Genomic DNA, 21,713 nt, shown 5'->3' on the forward strand with positions numbered 1-21,713 from the left:
AAAGACAAATTATTCTTATCATAATTAAACTTACTATAAAAGAATATGACTTATAATGAAGAGAATTTCAGAAAATTTGAAACTCTCAGGGAATCAATTACATGACCTTCAAAAGGTCACATGGTTCTGGTAGCAGGAGAGTAGAATACAGATTTATCTCTAATCTTCCATCCCTAACTCCCTTACAACAACAAAAATGAGAAAGAAAGTTCTAAATGTACCACCAAGAGTTAAATTAACTTTACATTATGGCAGTCATTTTACAATTAGTAACTAGGGTCACACAAATTTTCTGCAAAAAATTCTGCTGACAATTTAAGCCTAAGTTATATTCAACACTCACAAAATAGATTTTATCAGTAATAAAACATATACTGTGTTTTTATATTCCCACTGAAGAACTTCACTAACCTTAATTTTTGGTAATAATGGTTACAAGTCTTAAGCTGTCAATACTCTTGCCTTATGATGTTGCACTGAAAAGGATCAACATTACTTATGCAGTATTCTTGTCAAAAATGCTTAGTCTGAATTTTATCATGCAAAGTAAAAAAAAATCATACAAATCTAAAATAAGGAATATTCTGCCAATATTCTGCAATTGGCTTAAAACATTTAAAAATGTAAAAATCATAAATGACAAAACAGGGATGGGACTAAAAACTATTCTTAATTCAATCTAAAGGGCTATGATGGCCAAATAAGATTAATTAAAAAAATAAGTAATATTTTTGTGTTCTCCTTAACTGGATCCTGGATCAAAACAAGCAAATAAATAAATCAACTTTATGAAACATTAAGACAATCAGTAGAGAAATTTTAATATGAACAGTGTATAAGATCAAAGTTTTATATCAACTGCAAATATATGCCTATATATCATTCTCTTAAACATTTATAAAGCACCTATATAATGGATGAAAGGCTCAGGGAAATATTGCAGTAAAGAAATCTGAGTAACTTTGTTTAATGTAGGGCTTCACAAACATTTTTGGTAATGAAAATTTCTTTCTTCTTAACATGTATTAATGTGTACAAAGGTGTGGAAATATTTCATTTAATAATTCATTTTTCTTATATAGTATTAATTATTCACAAATCTTAGGCGGTAGAAATTTAATAAAGAGTTTAAAATTACTAAAATATTAAATTTTAAACTCAAGATGACAAGTTTAAAAGTACCTGGATGATAAACTCTCCCCAATGAAGACTTCATTTAGCGCTCTCACTGGCAAGAGCTGGGGTCCAGAAGCCTCGAACCCTGCAGAGAATGAAAGAAAAATCCAAGAGAGTGCCTTAAAACTTCAGAAATATTATCATATAAATTTTATAAAATATTAAAATATTTGTCTTAATAGCGTCTATAGCTTAACATTAACATATGAATTAAATCTTAAAGTATTCATAATATAGAACCATAAAATCATTTAAACATTATAGCTGCAATGAGTAAATAAACCTTAGTTTTTCTTGAAACAATTTTTCAAGAGTGATGAAATATACTGATATTTATTCACAGCATAAGATTCAAGTTGTCACACTGCTAAGTTTTGCTCCAACTACAACCTGCTTCAGAAGTAGAGATGATGGAGTTCTTCCAAGGGAGAGTCATTTCTGGATTCAAGCAGCAAATTACTTGCATGGCTCATGTATGAAGCCAAATCAGTTATGTTAAAAGTCAGATTATTTCTCAAATAGAAAACAGAGAATGTTTTTCAGCAATGGCAGCTCTGGAGAACAGTGCCACATCTCCTTATATGACTCCTAAAAAAATGTCATCTTTATTTTTTTATTTTTTCATCTTTATTTTACTCAAGGTTCTGTGCACACAACTTATATAACCTTCCTTGATGATTACTTAAACCGCACTTTATCACACAAAATCCTCCAAAGAATCCCACTGCTTTCTGGATCAAAGTGTGATTTTCACCTTCAAATGGTCCCCTTTACTTTTCGTCTTTAACCAGTCCCCAGCCTGAGATGCCAGCCCTTTCTTCCCAGGGTCACCAGTAGGTTCGCCGCACCCAGGTGTCTCCTGCTGGGCATGCACTATGGAACAAGATACCTTTTCTGTCTCCTCCACTTTTTTTTCTTAGTCAAAGCTAAACGTTAACTTCAACTGAGGCAGCAGCTAGCCTCTAAGATGGTCCCCCGTGATTCCTGCCTCCTGGTATTCACATGCTTATATAACTCTTCCTTTCGCATCACACCAGAATTAGTCTATGCGACCAACATAAGGCAGAAATGATGGTACGTCACTTCTGAGATTTGGTTTAAAAAGACACCCTGGCTTCTACCTTGGTCACTCTCTCTCCCAGATCACTTGTTCTGGGGGAAGATATTCCATAAGCAGTCCAATGGAGAAGCCAACACAGTGAGGACCTGAAGCCGCCTGCTAACAGCCACGTGACGAGCTGTGGTGCAGATCTTCCAGTCCAGTTATGTGTCCCGGCCAACAGCTTGACTGTCACCTCTTCAGAGACCCTAAACCTGAACTAACAAGCTAAGCCTCTCTTGGATTCTTAACTTTCATAATCTCTGTGAAATCACAAGTATTTTGTATTAAGATGGTAAACTCTGGGATAATTTGCTGTTTTAAGATTTTGTTTTAGGTTAATATGTATAAATAGACATTAGACACTTAATACTCTATAAAACTTTCCACCACTGTCACCAACACAACCACCAATTTAATATTCTCCTCTGACTTGTAGCCTATTTGTTTATATGCTTATTGAATGTTAATTACATGTATAATTTCTTTTGGATTTTAACTGTCTAAAGTGACCCAACTATTCTTTCAATTACCACAAGTTGCTATTACAATACCATGGAATCTTTAAAAATTTATTTGACTAAATTATATAATGGGCTAACATTATCAGCTAGATCTCACAATACAGAAGGAATCTGATACAAAAAGGTATATAAGAATGATGTGTTTGATCAAATTTGATTGTACTTAAGACTGCATAATTAACTTCTGATATTGTCTTAATTTGGTACTAAATATATTCACATTTTTACAACTAACAAGTTTTGCCAACGTAAAAAGTTAAAATTTACAGTTTAAATTATTTCTCTTTACATAGTGTAATCACTAATGGAATGTTTTGTATCTCCTCACAGATTTTCTACAAATGTTCACTAACAGTAAGTACTCACTAAACGTTGCTCTGTACTCAGTTGCCAAGTCATGCCTGAGGCAAGAATACTGGAATGGGTTGCCATTTCCTTCTTCAGGGGATCCTCCCAATCCAGGGACGGAACCTCTGTCTCCTGCACTGGGAGGCACGTTCTTCACTGCTAAGCCGCCAAGGAAGCCGTCACTATATATTAGTAACTGATAAATCTTAAGTCTCACCAAACTGTAACCATATGTTTTTCTTTTGTATGGTCTTAACTTTTTATGTGTATTCCTGTTTCTCCTCATCCTAATTTTCCTTTCTGTATATAGCACTTTTACTATATGTGTTTGCTGAATTTCACCTGAAATCTTTTATCAAAGGAGGAAGAGAATATATAAAATTGCTTCAAGTCTCATTAATCATCTTAATTCTGCTTATATTTCTTTCATGCTAATTGACTACCAAACATTATTTAATCATTAAACTGTTCATTTACACCTTGCTTCAACAAAACATGAAAAGATGGACTCAATAGCAATTGACAATTTTCTATTCAAGAGAATCCATTACAAAATTAATCATTAATTTATATTTTTAAGTATAGAATTGTTACGTGACAGAAACCATAATCCTGAGCAATTCTCTCACACTGTCAGACTATGTTTCTGGAGCTACCCACCTTGGGTATACTCATGGAACTAGTAATGGCCAATGGAATATGAGCAAAAGTAGTGAAAAGGCCTGGCTCCTACAACTTCCTTAAGAATCCCCCATGCTCTCACTGTCTTCTCCCCATAGTTACAAAGGACCACACAGAAGATCAAAAGCCTTAGAAGACAGTAGGAGCCACTGTTTAGAGGTTGCCTGAAAACTCCTTGGACATGAGCTGAACTATAAATAAAACTTCAGTATGTTAAGCCACTGAGATTCTAGGATTGTTTATCAAATCAATTCACTTATCCAAATTAATACAACTAGGCTTGCAAATAAAAAGTTACAAGTTTATGTGATTAAAAGTTTTCTTTAACAAATAAATAAACTCTACCTTCCCTTGACTTAGCATGCACGCACATCATTATGTCATTCTTGGGCTTTCCTGGTGGCACATACAGTAAAGAATCTGCCTGAAATGTGGGAGACCGGGGTTCAATCCCTAGGTCAGAAAGATCCTCTGGAGGAGGGTATGGCAACCCACTCCAGTATTCTTGCCTAGAGAATTCCATAGACAGAGGAGCCTGTTGGGCTACAGTCCATGGGGTCGCAAACAACTGAAGCAACTTAGCACGCACACACCTTCCCTTGAGGGTATAATGGTAATAAAAATGAACTCCTCTTCATTAATTTGTATACAACCCAGGTGGCTCAGGTGGTAAAGAATATGCCTGCAATGCAGGGGAGCCTGGTTCAATCCCTGGATCAGGAAGATGCACTGGAGAAGGAAATGGCAACCCACTCCAGTATTCCTGCCTGGAAAATTACATGGACAAAGAAGCATGGTAGGCTACAGTCCATGTGGTTGCAGAGTCAGACATGACTGAGCAACTGAGCACACCACATACATAATCTAGTTAAGGACAGATAACACTAAATAGAAAATTTTATTTGATTCAAGTTAAATCATCCTTCTTGCAAAAAAAACAGGATTTTTTTCTCTTTAATCCTGTGTTCCAAATTAAAAAGCTAAACCAGGGATCAAACATGGTGGTATATTTATAATCTCAAACCTACTCCTATATTCAAAAATCCCAAATGGCAGTTTCTTAGGAAGTGTTCCCTGCCAACCTGAAGAGAATTTAAATAGGAAACATGAGATATATCTTGAAATCTTCCTAATTTTTTCTCAGAAAATAAAGCTCTTTATCAAGGAAAAAACCCTCTAACAAAAAAGTTCTCTAAAACAGTGCCAACACTGTAAATGTTATATAATTGCTAATAACAATAATATTAATAATTAATATAACAATGTACAGTGTTGTTATTGAGAAATCTGAAACTACTCTGATTCCAGATTCTTCATGTATAAAATAACCTGCTCCAACCACAATAACCACCACTATCACCACTTCCTTTCTGGAAGCTTGCAAGAGGTTTGCTTTATCCCTAGTATACTAACACGCCTCAGTGTGGGACCTTTTACCATTGATTATATTAAGTATTTTGTGTGTTCCTTCATTCAGAGACTGGTGCCTAAGTTTTGAATAATTTTTTTTTAATTCTTTTTGAGTATTTCTTGTGCTTTTACTAGAACTACCAGTAACCAGATGTAAATATCCTGAATATTACTAAGTTTATATGTAACTTGTTTCTATATATATATATTTTTTTTTCTATATATATTTAGTTTATAAGCTAAAACCAGTGAATCTGAGCAATGAATCTACATCCTATATACTGTTGGTGAAAACAACCAAATCCTGAACATCTTTCGATGACAGCAATAACTTGTTTTGGTGAAATATAAAGTAAAATTTCTAGTTAAGATTTTAAAATCTTTTAAAAAAATTAAAATCTTAATAGTTACTGCAGTCTTTCAAAAACAATAATAGGAAATCTGCTTATGAATGACTTGCAAGATTTCCAGATTTTTAAAAACTAGTTATTTAAAAATTTTCTAAAATCAAATGACTTTTTTTCAGGGGAAGAAAAACCATCTTTAAAACATACATTAACTCACAGTTTAGGAACATCTAACCTATAAAGCTATAAATCACCATGAAAAACTGAAAAAAATAAATATAAGTAAACATCAAATACCACAACCAGACAGAAACAAAGCTGGAAAACAGTTATGTAAAGATAGGTTTTCCTGATAAAGTTTAGTCAAGAAATGAAATGCAAGAGGAAATAATATCCTTTTATACAGTCCACAGATATTTAGGATATCTCTTGGGATCTTCTTGCATTACGAAAATCTTACAGTTATGGAACAAAGTGGGAAAATACTGCTAAATATAATCCTCAAAGTAGCTCAAATCTGAGAATTCATCTTAACACAACAAAAAAGCTGCATATCATTTTATGCTAATATTCCCTTAGCATCTTACACAAATATTTGAAATACAAATCTTAAGCTGAGATGCAAAAATTTCCTAACAAATAGATTTTTTAATCAATAACTAGACCCATGGTAAATATATGTAAATGCAAATACATAAATGTATAATTATTATGAAGTCTTCCACAGATTAGTTCATTTTCTTTCAACCACTTTCTTTTTCCTTTTTGACATTTCAAAGATTAAGACCAAGACTCTTTCCTTAAATATCAAGTACCCTCTCGGACATTTTATAGTCCTTCCCTTATCAATGAGTTTTCAAACCCACCCTAGAAAAAAATTGTTATGGAAATATGCTATATTTCTTATTTCAGAATCTAATCATAAAAATTTTTACAACTCAAGTAGTTCATTGTACTTCCTTAAATGTAGTCAGTGGCACTGAAATCCCCAAATAATTATAAATGATTACTTTCAGAAATTAAAGATCAAAGGAACTGTAAAGTACATATTGCCCCAAACACACTTAATTCCCAATCCACCTACTTTCATCATGAACTCTTTCAATGTTGAAGGCTCTACTATGCTGATTCAAACTCAGCTGCTGTTCATGGAGGTCCACAGGAATGGGGTTGATGCCAGTCCCTTCAAGATATAACCTAATTCGCTGCCTCCACAACCACCTTAGGGTGAAGAAAAAGCAAGTTATATTGAAATAGAATAAGCTAAACAAAGGATTAGACATTATAATTTCTCCAAATTAAAAAAATTCATATTAAACAACTAGTTATCCCATGAACTAATTACCCCAGAAATATCTAAAACCCACCACAAATTCCTGCTCAAAAACAGATTTAGATGGCAATATCTACCTTATCTATGCTGCTGCTACTGCTGCTAAGTCGCCTCAGTCATGTCCGACTCTGTGCGACCCCATAGACAGTAGCCCACCAGGCTCCCCCGTCCCTGGGATTCTCCAGCCAAGAACACTGGAGTGGGTTGCCATTTCCTTCTCCAGACCCCTCAAAAAACATGAATTAAAGTCAAATTATTTATCAAGTATCCATTAAATCCCATATATGGAGCTAATGTAGTTGTGTTTTACTTATCAAAAAGTATAATATATATAAAAAAGAAAACATTATGAAATTAAAACATTATGTTAAGGTGGTCAGATTATATAAAAATTCCTTCCCTAAAATTCTGTAATAATGTTTTTCTGTTTTGTTATTTTTTTTTTTTTACATAAGAGTTCAATAACAAATACTATAACACTTAAGATTACATCTAAAACTTCAATGACTTTTTAGTGGGGAAAAAAAAAAAGGAATCAAGTTTAATTGATTTTAAAATCAAAAACTGACATATCAAAAAGCCAATGGGACAGATTCTACTAGATAAGTACACAAAAATATACTCCTACTTGGAATATATTAGTCATCTGTAAGGGTGCTAAACTTCTGAGATGAGCAGAAACTGAAAACTCGCTACTAAAAAAAAGATTTCAGAAGTCAAGAAGATTTAATACAATTTCACAAACACCTAGAGAAAAGGTTTTCTCAAACTATAAAATCTAGGCTAAGTCAGCGAAAAATAGTAGTCCAACTTAGCTCTAATTAATTGGTCTACCTCATCTTAACTCTTCCCTCTACCCTTCTCTCTTCAGGGCAGTCTGACTACTGAACAAATTAAGTGAAAGGAATATTTAAAAAAAAAAAAACATCTCCACTGGTTAGGAAATACTTAATATGTAAGAGAGAGATACCAGGAATACTTAACATGTAAGACAGAGATACCAGGAATCTCTATAGTTAGAATAAATCCAACCCTCAGACACTCTGGATGGGAGAAGATGAGGGTGAAAAATACAAAATCTCAGAGAACTTAAACATTTAATTTTCACCAACAGTCTTAATCATCTTTTTACCAAACTGCTAAAAGCATGTAAGGTTAAAGTAGAGACATGGCCTCTATCTCACTGAAGGAGAAAAACCTCTACTTAACAATTCTATTATAGCCCAAGTGGCATTCGGCAAGGTTTCTCCACATAGTTCCAATAGGGTTGGGAGAAGCCAAGTTAGATGTGTTTGTGACTCAGCTAATGTATTATTTTTTATGTATTATATAAATTCCTTTTTATGGCTACAATTATGGACTAATCCAAATATTACCTAATTTGTTCTGTTTAACAGCATTTTTAATGACACACATTAATAAAATAATTATATAAAAATAAGATTATCTTAACAAGATAATTATAGAGCAATAGTAAGAAATTCCTACCTGAACTCACCACGATAGAACTTCTGCAAGGCTTCTGGGAAGGAATGCGTATATCGAACAGGAAGACATAAATGACCCTCAGACCTTTATTTTAAAGGGATTTGGGTGGTATAAAGGGAAGAAGAAATAAAAGTACTCAATTCAAAAGGTATCATTAAACTACAAAAATCAGACATGAATATTTTTGAATTTCTACTCTATAATTCATTTTGCCACATATTTATATTTTCAACAAGAACCAAAAAAAAAAAAAAAAGAAGACCAAATAGAAATAGTAGTTTACATCCAGGTTTAATGCCATAATACAACTAAGTTTCCACATTACAGTAAAACTAACAGCAAATTTGCCACTGATCGATATCCATGCAAAATTATCTAATGGTGTAGTGATGTTTGCATCTTAACATCTACATTACTTAACTACTAACTCTGGGCAAGTCACTTTAGCATCAGCTTCTTTATCTCTAAAAGGGTCATAAAACCACCAATCTCAAAAGGTTATTCTGAGGAATCAAACTGTTTATGTGAAAGTTTTTGAACCATAAACCCCTTATAAATATCTTTTAAGATAATCTCTTACTAAAAGAGAACTCAGCTTAATCTAATCTAACTTTAAGGAGTTAACAAATTCATGAAAGACAGAATTTTTTTTTTAAAAATTGCAAATTACAAACTGTTAACCACCTATAGGCTGATACAGGAAGATGAGAGGCTATGGCACCTAACATGAGGAAAGGTGTCCAGAAAGTTCAATCATCCTCATTTATGTGATGCTTCAATCTTGAAGGAGAGGTTGACAGTTTGCCTGGCAAACCAAATCAAACCAAACCAAAACAAACCCTTAATAATAATTGTAAATTAACATAAATGTGAAGAGCCACGTAAAAGGCTTCTACAAAGTTGTAACTAGTCAATTTATCTGAGATAAATTTATCTAAGAGACTTAGGCAGGGACTAGATTTTTTAAATTTTTATATTTACTGCAACACTCTTATACAGTGCTACGATTATAAAAGTTGAAAGTGAAAGTTTAAGTCGCTCAGTCCTGTCCGACTCTTTGGGACCCCATGGACTTCTCCAGGCCAGAACACTGGAATGGGTAGCCTTTCCCTTCTCCAGGGGATATTCCCAACCCAGGGATTGAACCCAGGTCTCCTGCATTGCAGGCAGATTCTTTACTAGCTGAGTCACAAGGGAAATCCCTTATATAAAAGTTATCAACAGTCATTTATTTGATAGAATACCTACTGAGGTCACCTGCAGGTCTAAAACACTCAAGAGAGAAAAATCTAGGCCTGGCCTGGAGGATTCAATTTCAGTGTGGCTCACTCACTAGTGCTAACTGCTGGCAAGGTCCTCGAGTCTCTCTCCATGTGAGTCACCCCACAGGGCGGCCTTGGTATCCTCACATCATGGTGGCTGACTTGCTCAAGAATGAGCAACCCAAGAGACCAACACAGAAGCTACAGTACTATTTATGACCTGGCCTTGGAATGCACACACTGTTCTATCATATTCTATTGATCTCATGGGCCAGGCCTGCTTACAATGGGAAGGGAACCACATAAAGGTGTAAATAACAAGAGGCTACCTTAAAGTTGGCTATCACATGCTCTCTACCCCATTTTGATTATTAAGCATTTAAATGTCATAATTATAGACAGGGGTCAGCAGAGAGAGTACAGAATACCAAAGAGAAAACTGAAATTGGCTATTTAATTTAGTTGAGTCTACCAATGAGCCATCTTAAAGAAGCAGATCCTCCAGCCCAAGTCAAACCTTTGGATGCCTGCAGTTCCAGCTGACATCTGCCTATAACCTCATTAGAGATCCCAAGTTAAAACCATCCAGCCAAACCCTTCCTGGATTCCTGACACACAGAAACCATGGGAGATAATAAATTATTATTACTGTTGTTTTAAGCCTCAAGTTTGCAGATGATTTGTTATGCTGCGTTTGATAACTACTGCAGAGAAGAAGAAACTTAATTGAACATTAACTTCTGGGCTTAAGTATTGTGAGACACCTCACACTTATAAGAAATATAAGTCAGGCAACCTGAATTATGGAACAAGCTAGAGGCCTTATACATTTATGCCTGGGGGTAAAAAGAAAAACCAAAAGACTTCTAGAATATATTATTCCAGGTAGAAATTAGAGAAACAACACCTTCTGCTTCTCAGTTTCAAAATCTTCACAAGCTAATGAATATTAAGCCAGTTTTTAAAGGAGAATACATTTCAACAAACTATATAAAATATGATCACTAAACAATCTCTTACTTTAATGATACAAAAGTATATCATTAAAAAGTTTTTCTAAAATGTGTACAATCACTAAAGGCAATTAAAAAATAATTACTGAAGCAATAATCTCAGTTACTTGTGCTCAGGAGATATTTGCTCAGCTAGGTCAGGGTCCTAGCCCTGCTCCCTAAAATCATTTAACTAATCATTCATTTTTCAAGTGTTTATTGCCTACTGACTATGTATAATAATAGTATGCTAGAGAAATTTAGTCCTATACTCAAGGAATTTGTAGCCTGACAGAAGAGACAAACAATCAAGCAGAAAATAATAAGGAGAGATAAGTGCACTCTGTAGAAGGAATCATAGTCAGAGCCCAAGACAGGAAGCAGTCTTGAATTAAAAAGAACTACACAATTGAGTCAGTGGTCTAAGGGCACTCCAGGCGAAAGCACAAATAAAGGCATGAAAAGGCCCTCTGGAGAACTCTCTCACTTACTCCTTCCAGCCCTGCTATCTTGCTATCAACAAAGCCCAACACCAGAGCAAAAGCTCCCACAAGTGAGCCTCCAATCAAGATGTTAGGCTGCTCATCCATTACACTGTGCTTAAGAACAGCTTCAGGTTGGGGCGGCAGGGCGGGGGGGCGGGGGAGGAAAACTGAATGAAGGTATAAACTTCCATTTATGAGACAAGAAAGTATTGGAGAAGCAATGTGCCACATGCTGGCTAAAGTTAACAACAGTGTATGGTATATTTGAAAGTTATTAAAGAGAGCAGATCTTAAGAGTTCTCATCATTAGGAAATAAACTTTTCCATCTTTTATTTTTTTTAGCTATATCAGATAATAGATGCTAACAACTTATTGTGGTAATGATTTCACACAACACGTGTTACATTAAGTCATTATGTTGTACATCCTACACTTATACGGTGCTGTATGTCCATTATATCTCAATAAAACTGGGCAAAAATACACTGAAAAAAACCCAAAGAATAGACTTCAAGAAGGACCCTAGAATGTTCCTAGAGAGGCATCAGTCCTTTTTTTAAGCTGAAAAACTGCCTGTGGGTAAATAAAGATAGATGAAACTAGAAAAGCGGATAAGCAACAGGTGGTGAAACATCATATACATTATGCTAAGGAATTTGCAAGGCATCCTGAAGATCAAAAGGAAACCCTGAAAGACTTTAACTAAGGAGTGGATACAATCAAATTTGCACTTTAGAAAAAATACTAAGGTAAAGTCTGAAGGATGAGTTGGAAAGAGCAAGAATGGAGATTACTGCAGTAATTTAACTCACACACTACAAAGGCCTGAGCTATGATTAGTAACAGTGAGGAGGGCAAGAGATGGACTCAAAGGTAGGATCCCTAAAACTTCACACTAAATACCCGACCAATATGATGAAGGGAATGAAGGGAGGGGGTGAGGACGAGTCGCCACAGCTTTAGCACCCATTACAATTCCATTCATCAAGTATGGCAGTGGGGAAAGGAGACAAGTTCATTTGTAGGTACATTACTTTTAACTGCCACCAGATACATTCAAGTGGAAGCCAGTATGGCTACAACAGCATGAAGAAAGAGAAAATAATAGGACATAAGGATACAGAATAGTCAGAAGCCAGATAATGTAGAGTCTTGAATGTCACAGTGAGGGTGATCAACCATCCCCATTTGTCCGAGACAGACAATTTTCCCAGGACGAAGGACTTTCGGTGCTAAAACTGAGAAAATCCCAAGCAAACCAGGATGAGAAGGAACTGGTCATCCTAGTCATTGTAAAATTAATTTTTTCGTGAGTTAGATGTGGAGCCACAGTAAGACTCTGAGCAGAGAAGTCTATCTAATATTACCAAACTTTTATAAAACAGTCACTGTGGCTGCAGTGGACAGAGACTAAAATAAGGTAAGAGTAGAAGCAAGATCACTGTTGGATATAAAGATTCTGGAGTCACCAGAATCTTAGTTAAAACGACAGATGTTAATCAGTTATTCTGGAGATAGTACAGAAAAGGAATAGAAAAGACTTATCTATGACTAAGTAGAAAGATAATGGTAGAAAATATTTTAATTTGTCAGGAAAGTGAAGGAAGAGAGAATTAAGAAAAAAACAGGGGATCAACACACTGAAAATCAAAGGGCAGATTTATTAGAATTGAGGAAATAGGTCTGCTATTAAGGAAGGAGGCTATGGTCAGAGAGATTTGAGAGATGGGGAAATTCTAGATGACTGCAAATTCCAGATATGATCATGGTTGTGAGTAGCTGGAACAGAATAAGGTTATATGTCAGAGAAGCTGAAGAAAGGGGGAAAAAGTGCTAACAGGGTTTGATTTATTTATTAAGTCAATGAAGTCACCCAGGAAGTCAGTGGAGGCATACTTAGGAATGTAGATAAGAGCCTAAGTAAGGGTAGAAGATGCAACATCATTAACTCACCCATCACCAGCAACACCAAAGGTCACCAGTACTCACCTCAATCAAGGGTTCAGGTATTTTCAGCTACAGACACTACTCCCAAACTACCTGGGAAATCAGATGTGAGGACCTGTCCATCCCGAATCATAATTTTCTACCACCAGTGTCAGGGCAATGCATATGTATTTCTCATGCCTAAGCTAACAAAAGAGAGCTAATACTTTGAGAATAACTACAAAGAAGAGAAATCTTCTAAAGGTAGAGATCAATTCTACATGCCTAGATTTCATCACCAAAATGGTTCTGGTACATAGTTCTAACATTCATGATAGCCAGGAAGGGTGATGTTTCCACTCACACAGCAAGCACCATGGCAGACACCCTGTAGCAAGAGGATAAAGAGCTTCCAAACTTTAAGATTCATCATAAATACATACTATGCAAAGCAAAGAATAAATGTTTGTATGTATAACAGGTAAAAAAAATTCTTTTTCCTTACCGTTCTGGGTCGGTGTTTACGCCAATAACTGGTTTAAGTCTGTCCAAGACTTTACTTGCCGCCAAGAGCATCGTGCCATCCCCTGAAGGACATAAAGCATTAAACACTAGTTTTGTAACAAGTCTGATTAACAACACTGTGAACATTAGTTCTTTTAGCAATCACACCCCACCCCATCCTGTTGGCTGCCACAGCCTCCTCCACTTCCCTTCTACCCACTCTTCTTTGTATTCTCTCTCCAATGCTAATCCAGAGTTTCTCAAGAGTGGCAAGAGTGACACTTTAGGCCAGGTAATTGTTCTGTTTTGGGGGTTGTCCTGAGCCTGTAGGGTGAAGGGCAGTATCCCTGGCCTCTACCCATTAGATGCCAATAGTGGCCCCCAGGTGGGAGCCACTATTCTAACCCTATCACTTCTTTTAACCATTCCTCTTTCCCTCTCTCATACCATCAGTCCAAATTCACAAATTATTTTAATGAGAATACATCCAAAGTGTCCAACTTTGCATTTTTCTCCCCACCAAAAAAAAAAAACCCATAAAGGTTTATAAAGAATGGTCACTAATGTAATAATACAGCTCAGAAAAAAAACAAGCATAAGAATACTGGGACCAAAAAAAAAAGAATACTGGGACCAAAGAGCGATGGAATTTACCTAATCTCATTAAACTCTTAAACTCAACTATTTTTTAAAGACTGGCATAACTAAACCAAAATACAATTATAAACAATCCTTGTATCATATTTAAAGTTAAAGGCACACCTTAAATATACATACAGAAATACACATGCACAGAACCTCACAGTAACATCATCCACTAAAAAATTAAAATGTTGTATAAAGCACATCTTTTAAAATCTGATTCTAAAAATCTAAAAATTTGTCTTACGGTAGGAATCTGAAAGCTTCATTACAGCTAGCTCACAGGATATTTGGAAATATGACTATTAAAGAGATTTCCATATTCCAACACCTTTACCTCTGCAAAACTATTACCTCCTGCAGCTATGACAGCATCTGCCCATCGAACAGTTTCCTCATCATATTCTCTCCTCTTTACAAGACGAACCTCAATTCCCTCATTCCTAAGATAAAAAAAGTAAAGGGTATATAAAATTTCCACTAACATAAAGCAGTATGTTTTTTGAGAGGCAGATTATTACAATAGAGATGTAAAATAAACAAATTTATTTTACAAACAAATTTATGTTAACTTTGGAAGGTCAGCTTTATATTCATTTAACCACAACAATCAACTATTAACTATAGGAAGCATATGAATAAACTATCTCAAGTCTCCAATGTGCTTTAAAAACATTTTTTAAAGCCCTTGATCAATAGCAATATTAATTAGAATTTCCTTTTATTTTCTCTACTCTTCCTGACACTAAAATTCATTAATACAAAATGGTCCAAAAGACTAACACTTTGAGAGACAATTTTTTAAAATAAGAGCAAATAGCTATTATTTTAAACTCAACAAATATTGACTGCCTGATAAAAACAGTGACTAAAACACTTCCTAATTTGCATGTCCTCACATTGATTCTCTTGCATACACACACTTATTCACTGACTCATTTGGCCTTTAATTAATGGAGGTTTCTATAATCATAATTTTTAGACATTCAAAAACTATTATAATGAACACCTATATAATCTACTATTCTGTTTAAGAAATAAAACATTATCCTGCAGTTGAAGCCTGCTGTGTACAAAATTAACTATGTAGAAAAGGCACTTCTTGGGCAGACCAAATAATAACTGACAATCCGAAATTTTCAGAGTACAATAAAAACTTCCTTAAAAATACTCTAATACCAGATCCATTAGCCACAATATAATTTTCTTAAAATGATTCTATAATGGCTATCTCTCCTAAAAATCTAAGTATTAGCTGCTAGTAAAAATTAAAAAATTGAAAGTCCTCAATACAGAAGCCCACTTAACACCTGATCCCACGGACTTACCGTAAACTATCAAGAATGTGCTCTACATTTTTGGTGTGAATATGATGTCGCTCAAGCAGTCCACTGTAGCTAGAGCCTTTCAGTGCGAGCTATATCAAAATAAAACAAATTTTGCCTTATTACACAATATGCTTTACATATTGTATTTCTTTAAAAAGCCCTATATAAGACAGACTGGGTTGTTCTGGGGTTTTTTGAACATACATTTTAATGGCTATCTGTGAAACCCACAAGTATAAACTTAATTAGAAAGTCTGGTTCCAGAAAATCATAATGTGGTTTTAATACCAAATACAGCATTAAGTTTCCTGAATCAGTATATCCTGAATCCTGAATGTAGTCAACAGGATTTCAAAAGTCCATGTTTTACAGCCTGAGTGTCTTTTTTTTTTTCCTAAATGGATTTTTTAACATGCTGAATTTGGCTACTGAAGACCAAAGATGAACTATTATTTTAGAAAGCAGTCATCTAAAGGTCATCTAATGACCTCTGTTCTACTTGGACTTGCAGCTCTCTTGTATTCCAATTTCTGAACTCTATCTGAAATTTACACAATCCAAAGGGCTTGCTGGCTGCTTGAGAGTGGATAACTTCTAGATGTAAGGACATATAGTCTTCAATAATTGTTTTTGCTAGATGTTTAGAATATTTTATAATGTCACTATCTTATCATTAATATTCTTTTAAACTATGTGTCTTCTAAAATCATCCACAAAGTAAAATGTTGAGAGGGAAGTTTAGAAACATTCATTTAATCATCAAGTAGGAAACATGGTCACTAGAGTGAACGCTAGAATCAAAAAGCATGTAATCTGGGGGGAACAACAAAAGTAAAACTACTTATAGAAAAACTATCAAAGAAAAAGAAACAAAACAGAAGACCAGCAGAAAAGATCTTCTACAACTAAAGATACATGGGAACCACAGCAAGACAGTAAGAGGTATGAGATGCAGCGCAGTCAAGGCCCACACCCCTGGGTGGACAACCCCCAAACGGGGGGAAGGAATAATTTACAACTGCAGAGCTGCTTCCCAAGGAGCAAGGGGCCAGAGCCCCACACTGACTCCCCAGCCCAGAGGCCCTGCACTGGGAAGACGAGTCCCCAGACATCTGGCTATGAAGGCCAGTGGGACTTACTTTTAGGAGAACCAGGGCTGTGGGAAATAAAGAGCACACACAAAACTTCACACACTCCAGGACCCAGCACAGAAGCAGCCATTTGAAAAAATCCTGGGTCAGACCCATCTGCTGATCTTGGAGAGGTTCCTGAGGAGGCAGGAGGCAACTAGAGCTCACCCTGACGATGTGGGCCACTGGTGATGGCCACTGTGGGACGCTCGTTCCACCATGAGGGCACTGGCGCTGGCCAACGCCATTGTGGAACTCCCTCTCTAGCTTATTACTGCCACTGCCTGTGGGATGCGAACCCACAGGCCTGCCACCTAAAGACCCCGTGAGCCCATAGGTAACCCCAGACCTAGCCCTGTCCACCTGAGAACCCGAGACCCAGCCCACACACCAGCACGCTCATAGCAGGCCTGGGATCCCCAGGACCCGGCTCCGCCTATCAGTGGACCTGTAATAGCCTGGGGGCCGGCTTCACTCACTGGGGAGTGGGGCAGCACAGTTCAAGGCCCCCTGGACCCTGGCCACCAGTGGGTTGACCCCAACTCCAGGACCTCCAGGGCCCTGCAACCAGAGACTCCAGGACTGCCTCCACCCACCAGTGGGATGGTGCCAACCCCAGGACCCGGTTCTCCCACCAGAGGGCAGGTACCAGCCTGGGGATCCTGTTGACCCAGCCCCACCCACCAGTGGGCCAACAGCAGCTCTGGAGCAGCTTGTGCTCTCAACCAGCTGCCAAGATCTGACCCCACCCACCATTAGGCTGACGCCAGCTTTGCGACATCCCCGACCCCACAGCCAGTCATGTCAAGAGCCAGCCCTGCCCATCAGCAGGCCAATACCAGATGTGGAACCCCTACATGCAACCACCTAGTCCAGAACTCAGCTCCACCCACAAGTGGGCCAGCACCAGGTCAAGGGACCCCAGAGCCACACAGCCAGCAGCCTCATGACCCAACCCCACCCCACAGCAGCCAGCACACCAGGCAGGGCCTGACAACCAACCAGACACCCCACAGTAGTCAGCTGGCACAGGAGGGCCCATGCAGCCCAACAGGAGGCATCCCTAGAGTATGTAAGTCTGGTGACCAGAAAAAAGTGTGTTGCTGACATGCAAAGGACATCTAAAAAAGGCTGTTTCTCCAAAGCTGGAAAACATAACCAGCTTACCAAATATACAGAAACAAAAACAGCAAATCAGGAATAATGCAGCAGGGAGGAATACGTTCCAAATAAGTGAACAAGATAAAATCGCAGAATTAAATGAAATGGAGACAGGAAATCTAAGCCTGATAGAGTTCAAGGTAATGATCAAAGAACTCTGGAGAAGATTAAATGAGAAGAGTGAGAAGTTAAAAGGTTTTAAAAAAAAGAGTTAGAAAATATAAGGGGCTTCCCTGGTGGCTCAGACACTAAAAAATTTGCCTGCAATGCAGGAGACCCAGGTTCAATCCTTGGGTCTGGAAGATCCCCTGGAGAACAGATAGGCTACTCACTCCAGTATTCTTGCCTGGAGAATTCCATGGACAGAGAAGCTTGACGGTCATGGGGTCTCAGAGAGTTGGACATGACTGAGCGACTAAAACTTTCACTTCAAAAATATAAAGATGACGAAACAGAGATGAAGAATAATAACTGAAATGAAAAATACACTAGAAGGACTCAACATTACATTAGATGATATAAAGGGATGGATCAGCGAGATGAAAGATATAGTAGTGGAAATCACTGGAGATGAACAGAAAAAGGAAAAAAAGAATAAAAAGAAATAAGGACAGTTTAAGAGACCTCTGGGACAACAGTTGCAAAATAAATGAGTCACAGTATGAAATGATTATGTGGTGATCACTCTGAAACGTTAGAAACATCAATCATGATGCTCTGTAACAAGAACATAGTGCTGTAGGTCAATTATACTTCAAAAACAAACTCATTCAGAAAAAGAGAGAAGATCTGTGGTTACTAGAAGGAACGGAGAGTTGGAGGAAAGTAGTCAAAAGGCACAAACTCCCAGTTTTAAGATAAATATTAGAGATGTACAACATGATAATTTTAATTAACACTGCAGTATGTTATATATAAAAGCTGTTGAGAGTAAATCCTTAGAGGTCTCATCACAAGAAAAAAAATTTCTATTTCTTTAATTTTATATCTATATGAGATGACAGATGCTTACTAAACTTACTGTGATAATCATTTCATGACGTATAAATGTCAAATCATTATGCTGTACACCTTAAACTTACATGATGCTGTGTAAAAATTACATCTCAAGAGAATTTCTTCTTGTGAATTACTATAATTCTTTAATAACTCATGCTTAATACATTTATTTAGGGAATACAAGTTCTTTCATTAATTATTTTCATAAACAATGTAGCTGGTTGGCCTACTAAGTTGTATTAACATAGACAAGCTAATTAGGCTGGAGAAGGCAATGGCACCCCACTCCAGTACTCTTGCCTGGAAAATCCCATGGACGGAGGAGCCTGGTGGGCTGCAGTCCATGGGGTTGCTAAGAGTTGGACACAACTGAGCAGCTTCACTTTCACTTTTCACTTTCCTGCATTGGAGAAGGAAATGGCAACCCACTCCAGTGTTCTTGCCTGGAGAATCCCAGGGACGGGGGAGCCTGGTGGGCTGCCGTCTATGGGGTCGCACAGAGTCGGACATGACTGAAGCGACTTAGCAGTAGCAGCAGCTAACTAGGCAACTAAGAGATAAGACATTTTTAAAAATCACTAATAAAAAGCATCAATTAGAAAGTCTTATATCACTATTTAACTTGCTCTTATATTAAAAAACAATTTTATTTAATACTCAAAGGATAGTAAGAATTTCTAGCTACCAGCTTAGAAAATAACAACACTTCAAAGATTTAAAAACATACTTTAATTAGACAAAAACAGGAACTCAGGAATTCTCTGTAAAACATCTTAAAATTAAGAAACTAAAGAAATTACTGAAATTTAGAATACATTCTCAACTCTGCAATGCTACATTTAAGGTATCAGTATTAGTGACAAAGTTCTTAATATTTTTTTTTTCCTCCAAAAGCTTGTTAATTCTCATCAGCATTAACAAAAAGTTTTTTTTAAAGATTATCCACTAAAATGGAAAAACCGGTGTGAACCTAAAAGTTCTACAGCAGACACACTTAACGTGACAGAACTGCCCCTATAAAATCTGCCAAAGCCAACAACGCTTCCCCCCACATGCTTCGAGGTTAAGACAAAACACAGCACAACATGAAAGGGGGCAGGGAGAGGATTCTGAAAGGACAGAATTTAACCACGCCCCAAGGCCAGATGCGATAGTCGTGCTGTTTTCTAAATGGCCCAAACACTTCTATTCAAGTATCACAGACATCTTTACTTGACCAAAACCGAATTAAAATTTTAACTTGTTTTACTAGTCAGATGAGTGTTTACTATTTTGTACTCCAGTAAGGGAAGGAAATATATCTTTTCAAATTTAACATGTAAGAAATGCACAAACTTGTGAGACAATGACAGCTGGTATGTAAACTCACTAGGCATAATTTAAGCACTCTTAGAAGAATACACAACTAAATGGTACACCAAGCACCACCCAAAACTGCCTTAAAAGGATTAGTGGCACCTAACTAACAGCTAGAGAAAGTAAACTATTTATCCGAGCCAGATCAAGCCAGCCACAGGAAACTCTAACCATTTCTTCAGCTGTATTTAGTATTTATCTTCACTTATTTCTATTCCATTTACTCTTTATCTCAGGCCCTCACCTTTACTGTCCTCATTGTTCTAGCCCTGCTTCTGCATTCTCCTTAATTCTGTTACTGACTCCCTTATGCAATGGGATGGCACCAGCTTCCATCTTTGGCATGCCTATCTGTTTCCGTTTCACTTTCATTATCTCCCCACTCCAGGGACTTGATCTACCCAGTATACACCAGCACCTAAGAAGTTAACTGCTAGCTCAAGCCTGTTTCTTGAGTTACAGGCTCCAATTTTTAAACGTCTACCTTTATATCCACCCAGTAGGTCAAGTACTTCTCCCCAAAACCATCTAAATCTGATTATATATTCCTCCTAATTTGCTTTTCTGAATCCCATATAGTAGTTAATAATACTTCCATTTACCTAGTCAACAGAGTAAATCCCAGGTGTCAGCTTTAATTCTCCCTCCACAATGAATCTCCACAGCCAGCCAGTGGTAAAGCCCAGTAATTATACCTGTGAACTATTTCTCCTATCTGTCCTTTATTTTCATGTTGCCACTGCTTGAGTTCTGGACAACATCAACTCTTATCTGGTCTTTTGTAATAGCTTGCCTCTTGAGTTTCTAAAGCAGTTTCTTCCTTAAAAATACTTCCCATTCCCCTCATCATCTAACCACTCCCACCAGAAGGCTGCTTTCACACTAGTCCCAGAATAGTGACATTTCAGAAAAACTGAGCTATCCTCCACTCCTGCGGGGAAGAGAGCAAGGCTGAGCAAGGGTTGTGTTCTGCTGTTAAGAGTTAAAACCACTACGAGCTAAAACCATGGCATCTAACAACTTTATAAGGCCCTCTTGGGCTTTCCCTGTGGCTCAACTGGTGAAGAATCCGCCTGCAATGTGGGAGACCTGGGTTCCATCCCTGGGTTGGGAAGATCCCCTGGAGAAGGGAACAGCTACCCACTCTAGTATTCTGGCCTGGAGAATTCCATGGATATGTCACAAAGAGTCAGACACAGACTGAGCGACTTTCACTTTCACTTAAAGTGTTTAGCTTCAATAATACTCCCTCTTGAGCAATGATTTTCAAATTGCCCTCAGAATGGCTGCCACATTAATCTGGTGGTCACAATCAGAATTAATAGTCAAGAAAAAATAAACTATACTGCATGTAACAAGAGTAAACTGCTTCATGTTATCTTCTGTACCAAATATGAGTTCATCATGATACGAGATTTTTCTGATTGTGAATTAGTCACCAAGTTTGAGGTTTTATTACTGGCAAAAAGATGACCTTTCCTGCTGCCTTGCTAGTACTGTTCCCTTCCCTTCACATATAAA

The 21,713-nt window shown here is 37.0% G+C and overlaps 1 protein-coding gene across 12 annotated transcripts in view; it reads right to left on the minus strand.

Moving 5' to 3' along the window:
- Positions 1-21,713, minus strand: part of NADK2 (NAD kinase 2, mitochondrial) — a 45,928-nt gene that overhangs the window by 15,991 nt on the left and 8,224 nt on the right. For 2 of the 12 annotated variants that reach the window (XM_086361423.1, XM_086361422.1), the window contains exons 2-7: positions 15,547-15,635; positions 14,573-14,661; positions 13,578-13,659; positions 8,407-8,490; positions 6,670-6,806; positions 1,183-1,261 (exon numbers count right to left, since the gene is read on the minus strand). In XM_086361423.1, coding sequence (XP_086217549.1) covers positions 1,183-1,261; positions 6,670-6,806; positions 8,407-8,490; positions 13,578-13,659; positions 14,573-14,661; positions 15,547-15,635 — 560 coding nt within the window. Of the gene's footprint in view, positions 1-1,182; positions 1,262-6,669; positions 6,807-8,406; positions 8,491-13,577; positions 13,660-14,555; positions 14,662-15,546; positions 15,636-20,794; positions 21,345-21,713 lie in introns of those variants that run through there. The other 10 variants (XM_086361433.1, XM_086361426.1, XM_086361434.1 and 7 more) reach the window with 8 other exon arrangements.

This window comes from Bos grunniens, chromosome 20 (assembly GCF_055505025.1).
Source record: "Bos grunniens cultivar Pamir isolate PY7600 chromosome 20, Bosgru_T2T1.0, whole genome shotgun sequence".
Lineage (NCBI taxonomy): Eukaryota > Metazoa > Chordata > Mammalia > Artiodactyla > Bovidae > Bos > Bos grunniens.